General features: G+C 29.9%; 1 protein-coding gene across 3 annotated transcripts; it reads right to left on the bottom strand.

Annotated features, from left to right (window-relative positions):
• Positions 1 to 6,525: 6,525 nt before the first annotated feature.
• On the bottom strand, positions 6,526 to 10,582 carry LOC114408629 (abscisic acid 8'-hydroxylase 1). 3 transcript variants are annotated; one of them, XM_028371745.1, is made up of 10 exons: positions 10,319 to 10,582; positions 9,265 to 9,592; positions 8,457 to 8,606; positions 8,196 to 8,373; positions 8,018 to 8,097; positions 7,825 to 7,911; positions 7,500 to 7,578; positions 7,305 to 7,411; positions 7,015 to 7,133; positions 6,526 to 6,899 (listed from the first exon to the last, which is right to left on the bottom strand). In XM_028371745.1, exons 1-10 carry the CDS (start codon positions 10,546 to 10,548, stop codon positions 6,872 to 6,874), a joined length of 1,386 nt encoding a protein of 461 aa, XP_028227546.1. In that variant the 5' UTR covers positions 10,549 to 10,582; the 3' UTR covers positions 6,526 to 6,871. The 3 variants fall into 3 exon arrangements, with proteins under 3 accessions (XP_028227546.1, XP_028227545.1, XP_028227547.1); XM_028371744.1 differs by having other exon boundaries at positions 6,526 to 6,886; XM_028371746.1 differs by having other exon boundaries at positions 6,811 to 6,929.
• Positions 10,583 to 11,190: the final 608 nt, after the last annotated feature.

Below are 11,190 nucleotides of genomic sequence, written 5' to 3'. Positions count from 1 at the left end.
TTATAATTTCATGTTCAAACCGAGGGATTTCTAAGTATTGAATCACTTGTGTAACAAATTTTGGTTCCCTCTTTATTTATTTTCCTTTCAGCTATATATCTTACTTCTCCTTCCTTTTTTGGATAGATTCCTCCCTCTTTATTTATTTTCCTTTCAGCTATTCGGCGATCAGATAAGTGTGTTGTGTAGCTTTTGTTGGTTTACCCACAATAAATAAATTTGCTGGGTTCTTTACTTCTGTTTTATCCACTTAATTAATATAATCAGTGTTTAATAGAGAAGCAACATTTATTTAAAAGTATGTTATATAATCCACTTGATTAAATTTTAAAATTGTTTCTTCCGGTAGTTTCCAATTATTTAGATAGTTTCCTTCTACCGTTGATTTTTTGGGCAGTGCTTCAAAGTTCAAGGGACCCATTTAAAGAGAAAAGAAAATGAACACGAACGCGGATTGAATATATTAAGAGATGTTTATGCGATAGTGGTTGGAGTTGGAACAACAAAATAATGCAGCGTAAGCTAATAACGAAGTAGCTCGCTATTATCCTAAAGAAGTGAAATAAAAATATATGGTCTTGTTTATTACCACGCAACATATTTCTTTGAGTTACACCCGTACCCGTACTTTCTGTGTTGTTTTTTTTTTTTTATAATTGTATCCGACCTTCTTCCTTATTTATCTCCTATATAAAATATTTTAATTATTTAATTTACATTACATTCAAATCCCCTTCTTCCTATTAATAATTTAATATAAAATAGACACATGATATCACATAATTTTTAATGAAAAATTATGTTTAAAATACTCTCATCTTCTTACTCACATTCATATCCCTATATTTTTTTTTCAAATTGTATCGGACATTCTTCATTTTTTACACTTTACACAAAATTTCTTAATTTTTTAGTTCACATTACATTCAGACTCTCTCTTCTACTAAACATCATTTAATAAGATCTGAACTCAACTTTTTCTTAAACGTGAACCTGGTATACAAATGTTAATACCTTTCTTTCTTTCTTCTTCTTTTTCTTTTTTTAGTTCAATTTTTTGTGTGCGTGTTGGATGATTCGGTTATTTCATTTTTATTGGATATGTTCCCAGCAATGCCTATTGAATGAATATGATTATTTGCTTCAAATTTTAGTGTTTTGTTCCTGCATTTGTATTTTTAACTTCTTTCTTTGTAATATTTATTTTTGATGACTAGGTTTTTTATATAATATTTCAATCAAGAGTTACATCTTCTTCAAATGTTAACAACAATGAAATAAGAATCAAATATTAAAGAAAAAATTGTGATTGTTTTAAGAAATATTAATTCAGAGAGTCAATTGTTAATTTGTTATTGAGTATTTAACAAAGATGTTAAAACAATTTCATCTGTTCACATATTTCAATTGATGTTAGTTAACGACGTTAATAGAAAGGGGTAGAAGTAATGTAAAAACGAAGAAATATCGAATGCAATTTGAAAAAAAATATAGAAATACAAGTGTAACAAAGATGTTAGGACAATTTCGTCTGTCCATATATTTTAATTGATTTTAGTTATCAATGTTAAAAAAAATGTAAAAATAATATATAAAAAATGGATGAGTATGGGATACAATTTGAGAAAAACAGATGATCTAAGAATATAATTTCCTCTATTTTCTTTTGTGTTGTCTGTCCGCAGGGAACAAACCTTTTATGCTTCTAAAATTGTACCATTGTGACACTCAATAGCACATAAAACAAACATTCTTTAGATCAATTACTTTGATTGGTGAGTCCCTCCGACCGTACCATACGATACTCCAATAATTGGCCACAGTCACATACACCGAAAATCAAACTCCATACATATATTAACCCTGTCTCAAACCATTAATGAGTTAATTCATTTTTCTATTTTTGATTCTCCTTTCCTAAAAAAATAAATGAGTATGATGCTGCTATGTAAAATCTGTACTGTCTTTTTTATGAATGAAAAGAAGCATAAATTTCAGCTATTTCGACCTAAATTGTCTTTTTACAAAACCAACTTTACCATCTACAGCTTTTCTAATATTCCCCGAATGAACTTGCTTAAAAGACTAGTAAACATTTAATATAATGGAATAACAGTCACGACTGAGCCTTTTGTTTTCAAAAAAGGGAGTTTCTTCACACACTACAGCTGATGCGCTTTGTTCAATTTCAAGTTCTGTTTATGATATTTTTTTCACCCAAAGTTCAGATAAAGCAATTTGTCACCTGACTCATCCCAATTGCTTCTTCTTATTAATCACAATTTTATATAGAAAAAAAGCAAGTTGATGAATTTTCAATTTTATACATTATGTGGGGAGGGGAAAAGTGAAATTAAACTAATGCAAGAAGGATATAAATCTAAAAGCATTTATTTTCCTTTTTTATTTATTTATAGTTACAAATCACATATATGTTATATATTCTTCTTGTCTCTGTGCTCTAGTGATAAATCATTACCCCAGTCCATTGGTTTTGTCTTGTTGTCTCCCTCTACTGCTGACTAGTTGTCATATACTCATATATCCAACTTGGGATTCATTTTCTGGCTTTGTTTTTTTTTCCAGGTGGGTCCGCAGCCCAATTTTTAGTTGGTACAAACACCATTTGAACTTTGAAGGCTTTTCTGTACCAAACCATGGCAATTGGCAACTGCTCCATCAAATTTAAGAGGGTGGTCCTGCTTCATATATACAAGGATTCTTCTACACCAACCTGCCATAATTTTCACTTTCTTATATTCTTTCTTTTCCCGCAACACATCCAACGCCATAACAAGGAATTGATTTATATTCTACGGATGTAAGAGATCTATATATATGGTCAATATCCTAACCTTTAGAATGACTACTTGAAAGAAATATATAATATCTAAATCTAAAGGCAAATTGGATAAGAATTAAAGTTTTTTCATTAAAATTTGTTATTATGTATTCTACCATAATTTTTCATTTTGCAGAGATTACAAATATTCTAGAAGCAATTCTACTTGAGTATTTGATACAATTACGCACTCATGACTTAATTTAAAATTATTAATTAAATTAAAATAATTTTATGTCAATTGAATCATATACTTGATATTATTTTACCATAAATTTTAATGCATCATTAATGTAATTTTTACTGTAACTTTTTATTATTGACTCCTTAACTAGTACTGTCTTCTGTAAAATAAAAAAAGAAACAGTAGTAGTACCTAAGATATTCAGTAGCAAAACCTATATTTAAATTGCAGGAAATTGCTCACTAAATAGACAAGATTTGTCCCCACATCATTTATTTTCCTAAAGTATAAATGACTGCCGCCTCTTGATGATTTATGTTTTTCAAGTATCCATTTGCTCATATGATTTATGTTGTCTGCTTGTAACATTGTTTTGGAATATACGTTATCTTTAGGTTTGTTTGAGAAAAAAAAATCCAGAGTCCCAACTGTTCATGACACTTAAAAAGACATTAGCACGGTGCTAGAAGTGAGTTGATCGATGGTAAATACATTGACGAGTTTCCTTGTATATCTAATGTGGTCCACGAAAGCTGTTGCTCGCTACCAAATAGTCATATATAGCACGAAACAATTCTATTTTTCTATTAGCATGGTTGTTATTTGTTAATCATTTCTGTCGTCTATTTTGGACAATCAATTATTTGTGTAGTCTTTATACCAAAGAAGCACTCAATAGTCAAATGTTTGAATTCAAGTTTGGAAAGCCTTAATAACCAATTAAATTTCTCTAAAAAAACCAATTAAATTCCTTTTATCCTTATATCGGCTGTTTAATTGGTAAGTCCTACATCAATTTTTTTGAATGAAATCACAAAGTAATATGAAGGTGAAAAAGGTAAACTACAAACCTTTCTCTTGTTGTATTTTTTTATTATATCAACTATTTAAATTTCTCTGTCATCTTTTTCTCTTCCCTTTTTCCTTCACTTTTTCCTAAGTGTTAATCTTGTATCTCCAACTATTGAAGAAAGCTCTAACTACAATATAGATAAAATGGGAACTTGGAAACTTGAGGGAAACAAGTATATATATAACAGACTACAACATTCACTTCTGATTTCCGAATAACTTAAATTCAACCATTTAAAGCATTAGGTTTTCCACTTCATGTACCTCTTCTGATTTATAATTGAAACTTTGCTTAACCTAGTTCTAATTCAAAAATTGATGGTATGAATTATGAAGTCCTCAACGCTAATATTCAATTTTTATCCGCATTAATCTCATTTTAATCATTTAGATATATATGATATTGAAATATTTGACTTGCTTCTTTTTATTTATAAAATTTTAAGAGAAAAATCCATATCTGTTTATCTATCAATTTTAAAGTTGAAGACGAAATTAATTATTATTTAAATTATTTATTTTTTACCTAAAATTTGAATATTTAAAAAAAATCATCATGAATGGGTTAAAAATAAACCAGATTTATGTTAAAAAGTTAATTAATATAAACAAATATATTAATTATATTTCCTAACTTGTGTGCTAGCTATCTCAATTTTTGGAAGATTGGAAACAGGTTCGGAATGTTTCAAACATGGTCACCATTTCACATTGTTGCCACTTGCCATCGTGGGAAAAAGCTTCATCCGGGAAAATCAAATGCAATATTCAGTCAAGAGCACTGCTTTGGGACTGGTATTTGTCTGCGTGATGAACATAGGCGAATTAGAGCAAAAAACATCTTGGGAATTTGGCAGCCCAGATCTCTACGTGCATAAGCTTGACTGCAAAAACATGTTACTGGTAAGCCGGTCTATCTGAGTTTCATGTATTGTCAACCGTAGACAACTTTTAAATTTTAGGTTTTTTAGTTCTTGCATCAGTATTTTATTACTTTTAATTCTTACAATTTTTTTATTTTTAGTCCCGATAAATTATGTTTATTTTATTTTTAATTTTTAAAACACTTTAAGTAACATTTTGAATAGAGAAACTTTTTTTATTATTTAAAGCATTATAAAAATAAAAAATAAAAAATATTATTTACAAGAACTAAAAGTAAAAAAAAAATAATTTTCGCAAGGACTAAAAATAAAAAACGTTAAATTATAAATTTAAGCATAAATCATATCGGTCATTTGTTATCAAGAGCGTCACGATTACATGAATATCTGCTAATATTTATTATCTTGTTATAAATAAAATGATATAAATCCTTTTCTGTAAAACAAAAAGAAACTTGTGTGTTATCTCTTGAAATAGACACCAGTATAAAAAAGAAACACATGAAATATAGAATGAAAAAGGTCCAATTGTACACAAGCAAAAGATTTCTCAAGCAAATAATACGTCTAACATCATCTGTTCCTAAATTATTGCTAAGCTCGTGGTGTTTATCTAAACGATTTTTTCACACTGTTCTAGAGGATTAATTACAAGTCTTAATTCTTTTAACAAAAGGATATAATTTAGTTAATGGAACAATGTGTGTATTGTTGTAATTTTTTTTTTTTACCAGAATTTGACTTCTTTACTTAAATTTTCATATATGAGTTTTACACAAGTTCATTTAATTAACTTGAATATAATGTTATTTTTTTATTTGTAAGAATTTAATATAAGTATTAAAGTATTTACAACAATTGATGTATTATGTTCAAATAATTGAACTAGAATCGGTAGATCCTTTAATATAATGTCATGCAATGTCTTTATTTGATAAAATAGTGAAATTTGAATGTTATTACAACTCTAACACCAACCATAAAAATGAAAATAAATAAGAACAATGATTTAAAGTGTATTATATAATTTAATTAAAATTATTTAAAATAATTCAATTTCTAATTATAAATTAATTAAAAATTATTGGAAAATATTTCATATTTTAATTATAAAATATATAATAAACATACAAAAATTTGTAGAGATATATAATTACTTATATTTAATCTTAAACTTATTTAATTGAAAAAACTTCATCTATTGTGAATAATTTATACATATGCCGATTAAATTTGATTATGTCCATAGTTAGGAAGGCATTGCCTACAATATTTGAAAAGGGAGACAAAAAATAGGGGCACCATTTTATTATAAGTAAATTAAATAATTAACAACTAAAAATAGGGACAAGTTTTGCATGAGCATGATAACTATAGTTTGGCACCATATTCGTAATAGAATAGCTTTTGTTTTAATGACTACTCACATTTTATATTTGACCAAGGGAAATTGATCGAAATAGGCATCATTGTCGTTTGCTCAGTGATCATAAGTGCAGCGTCCGTCTATAAATGGTTCTACTCCTTTGGATTGCTCTGGCAACTGGCTGTCAAATTGAGGGAGACACCTTGTTTGATTTTTCCTCAGCACCTCAACTTGAAGGGAAAAGTAATAAAGAAAGGAAAATGGCCAAAACAGAAGAAGAAGAAAAAAAGTAGTCTTCAAAGCTTCGATTTTTCAACCATATTATATATTACTAAAGAGGGATTGCAATTTTTAATTTTTTAATTCAACTACACTACTTTAGGATTAGAAGAAGAAATTTAGACCCGAATCACCACTAATACCTTAACTTTTCCACTTAATGTCTTTACAATGACAGGGTAAAAATATTAATACATGCGAAATATGCTTATAATAGATAACTAGTAATTGCAATATCTTAGGACATGTGAGTTAAATACTTGCCACTCAAAACAAAAACAAAAAATAGCCAACCCTGAATCTACGGGTAAAACCTTCAAGCCCTCATTCCAATTGCTGGGAAATGTAAATCTTTATCTTGTCACATGGTTTTGTTTTTGGCATCCTTCTTAGATATCAAACGTACAGGATAACCACTCTTAAGTTTTGTAAAAAGCGCTCGTTTCTGAATACTTGAGTCAGAATCAATCACCTTCCACCTGAATATAAGCACTACAACTATTTAATTACTTTAGTTGTATGCTACAACCATACGCTTAAAATCAGCATTTTACCAAAATAAAATTAATTAATGAGTCTGATCAATGATAGAAAATAAAGTACTCACTTGTAATTGGTGATGAAGCGGTGGAGAAACACCAACATCATGGCTTTAGCCATGTTCTTCCCTAGGCACGTCCTTCCTCCCATCCCAAAAGCTAAGAAGCTGTATGGTTTTGACTCTGCCTGTAATTTTTCCAACATTTTTATCTTGTAATTTGTGAATGTTAAAGTCCCATTATTAAATTTTCGTTTTTCTTGTCCAATTATAATGTTGCAAGATGTATCATTTGGGGTTAAAAGAAAGGGAAGGAAAATGAAAAAAGAGTAATTAAAGGGTCCTAAGGGTAGGCTTACTGGAAATCTTGAAGGATTGAACACATCCGGATCCTTGTGCACAGTTGGATCATGGTGTATCGATCTAGCATCGATGTTAATGTTCCACCCTTTCTTGATTTTAAATCCTATATCAGTATTATATTACGAATTATTTTTCCTTTCAATTTATACAAAGTACATAGGCATGCATAGGAAATTTATGTATATAGGAACCTTCAATCACACAGTCCTCGAGTGCTACTCTGGGCAACCACTGTACCACAGATGCCTTCCTCAACGCTTCTTTTACAACCTGTTTGTAAGTGTGAAGACCCAATTTTATTCAGACAAATAAATATAAAAGTATAAAAAACATTAAGAATTAAAAGGGAAAGAAAAGAATTTGTCATGAGCAATTAATTAATCATCAGAAACCACAATTAATTTAAGAGAAGCAACTCATGCAATGCACAATTTCATCACTAGTAAATTTAATGAAGCAGCCAACAGCACATTGCTTGAACTAATAGTGTAAAAGTGTACAACTAATAACACACACCTTAGAAGCATATGGCATCTCATTAAGGGCCTCTAGTGTAAGATACGAATTTCTTGAGCCATTCTTCTCAATCTTAAGTTGCTCCTTCTGTTTAGTTAACGAATTACAACATTTTATTAACTACCAAGGAAGAAAGTGTTGAAAGAATAATATATAATTTAAAGACAAAACCGAATTGAAAGGATTCACTGACCATAAGAGTATTAAAAACTTGTCGATTCTCATCCACAAATTTGATCATCCATGTCATTGCATTTGCAATCGTGTCCTGTCCTGCAATTTCGAACTTTATATAGCAAAATCCGGTGCACATAATATATTAGGGGGGGGGGGGGGGGGGGGGTGTTCAATAGTTCTAATATAAACGTTACCTGCAATTATCATAGTTAAGATATTATCTTTGATCTCTCTGTCTGTTAGGCCTGGGACTCCATCCTCGTTTAATTTATTATCTAAAAGTTGTTGAAGAAAATCTACATGGTGAGTTGCAATTCCACTTCTTCTTTCACTTATATTCTTCTCCAATATGTTCATTATTCTTTTTCGAGCCTGCATTTTTCACTTGAAAGCTTAAATTAACATTTCAAAGTTTGTTTCAGCTAACACTGAAATGATTTGTATATAATAATTACCTGAAGGCCTTTGTAGAATCTGGTCCAGGGTAACCTCACGGGTAATGCTAGCATTGCTTCACACAAACGAGCAACCTCATTATGCATCGTCACTAATTCTTGGCCACTCTCGATGCTTATTAGCATCTTGCACATCGCCTTACAGGCCAGCTGCATTACCAAAGTTATCCGTGTGTGTTAATTTGAATTAAGTTAATAGTGATTTGTTTAAAAAATTAATCAGAACTAATTATATTAGAAAACTTTTTTACCCTTGTAAAAAAATATTTTTATTCAACTAACTAGATTATAATCCTTAACTTTTTATGTAAAGATATCATTCTATCTCGTCTTTAAATATTTTTTCGTGAAAGTAGAAAATCAATTCAAAAGTTTTTCCCCATAATGGGATCACTAATACATAGGACGTCACTAATGCATAGATAGGGCATGACTCTTCTAAGGTAAATAATTCATTTAGAGAATAAGTAAGAAAGCTTAAAAAAAATTATGCATGGTTAATAATATGTGCATATACATGTATATGATAAATCATGAATATATTAAATATTAATTTTATAATAAAAAATTGAAATGCTTCATTTCTCTTCTATATAACTCTTAATATACTTAATTCATACTCAAATTTTAAGAAAAACGTATGGATCTTTTAGTTTAACCAAATGTTTTTATTTGAATCTTGAACATAACAGTTGCTTAAAATATTTAAAAATAAGTTTTGTTGTTAATAATGATGTTATCCGGGTGAAAGATACTTGTGTTTTTGAAGATAATTTTATCTTATTTTAATTAATTCATATATGTATACCTTGAGTGTTTCATCTTGTATGACGACAACAGATCCACAGGTCCAGGTACGTGTAGCTTGAAGAACGAGTGAATCAAAGAGTTGAACGAAGGAAGACAAAGAATCTGTTGAGAACAAACTGAAGAGACGGGCGCGTATGAGTTTGTGATGCTGTTGTGCTGCACAGAGCAAGCTGTCGCGCCCAAGCAGCTCTGCGATTGATTTTATGTAGCTCTTTGAGAATTTCCCTCCCTCGTTCTCCTTGTTTACAATCACTTTTGCTGACTCCCTGCTCGATATAAAAACGTGCGTCTCCCCAAACAACTTCGCCTTGAAGCATTTTCCATACCTGCGTATTGTATTAGCAACTAAATTACTGATCCATGTTAATTATTTAAACAAGACTTTAATTTTAATTAATTAGAAATTATTTTATACAATTTTTAAAATAATTATTATAAAACTAATAACTTTATGATGCATATATGAGAATCTAGATAATTAATTCCTGTTAAAAATATTAGTAGATAATTGCGTAAAATTGTTTTTATTGTCAATATATTTTAATTAAACTAAATAAAAATAAATAGACAAAGAGTACATTAAAATCTTTAGAAAGCAATACATATAAAGAAAAAGTGCATGGCTGCGTGCATGATATATATATATATATATAGATCATCATCTAGCTAGCTAGTTCAGTAAACGGACATATTCCTTCTTCTCCACTTAATTTGAATATCAATTTTTTTTTCTTTCACTTTCAACATTACTGCAGGCCTAAGGGCACATTATGATAATCAGATTATCATTTCTAGAGTATAATACGGATGTACTCACAAATCATATGATATTATCTAGCTATATATATATATATAACTTGTAAGTAAACTCTAGCTGGTTACAACTTCATAAACCATAAGTGCATGCAGTAGTATAAATTCGTTTACTTTATTATGTACAATAGGCATTAGGTGTAGCCACATATGAAGGACAAAACCAAGAAGAGATCAGTGAGACAAAAAGAGAAGAGGTTTCAATATGTTTAATTAGAATATTGGGATTCATTTGTTACCGGAGGCGGCGAGCATGGACAAACTCATAGACTCCTTTGCTGCTGTTGATGGCAGCCATGAACTGAAGTGTCTCTCCTACGAAGGGCAATCCTCGATTTCCCGGAGGAATGCCGATAGAGGACTTGTTTTTGCACCAAAGTGCCCAACATACTAATAAGAACAACAACAAGAGACCAACATAGCAACAAATTATGTAATAAGGATGCTCCTTTACCAAGTGGGAAAGCATTTTGCTCTCCTTCTATATCTTGCTGAATAAATTAACAATACTGCTAGTGCTAAGATATATTGGTAATAACCTCAATAGTCACGTGTACGTACGGTTAAGAAAGTCATGATATGGCCGACATGTACTAGAGTATATTTTGAAACGTTGAGGCTTCTTCCACTTTGAAACTGAAGTGGGACAATGCGTAAGCCATTCTTCTTCTTCTTAAGATTACCGAGGATATTTCTTAACTAGTCTAATCATGCTACATTATCATATATTCCGCCGCCAATCACTAGTGCTCATATATAATGTTAACGATATACTATCAAATTAACTTGTGCTCATTAGTGATGCCATTGTTGATGGGCTTGCTAGCAACTAGTCTAGAATCATCACCAACTTTATTTTTATTCTTGGCAGACACCATCACCTTGGTCTTCTTTATAAAATTATATTTAAGTTAACGGCCGGTGTTGTTCATGCTTTTGCCAATTGCCACGATCTTTGTCCTCTGTTCTAATCAGGGCCGTGCCTATATATTAATTTTTTGGCCTTAGACATATTTTGTAGGTAAGTTTTGTCTATTTTCATTTTATTCTTTCACTTTTTTTGAAAAAATTGTTAATTAAAATTTAATATTGAAGAAATATTTTTACTAGT

Source organism: Glycine soja, chromosome 4, assembly GCF_004193775.1.
Source record: "Glycine soja cultivar W05 chromosome 4, ASM419377v2, whole genome shotgun sequence".
Classification (NCBI taxonomy): Eukaryota; Viridiplantae; Streptophyta; class Magnoliopsida; order Fabales; family Fabaceae; genus Glycine; species Glycine soja.
This window is presented reverse-complemented; position numbering and strand designations above follow the sequence as displayed.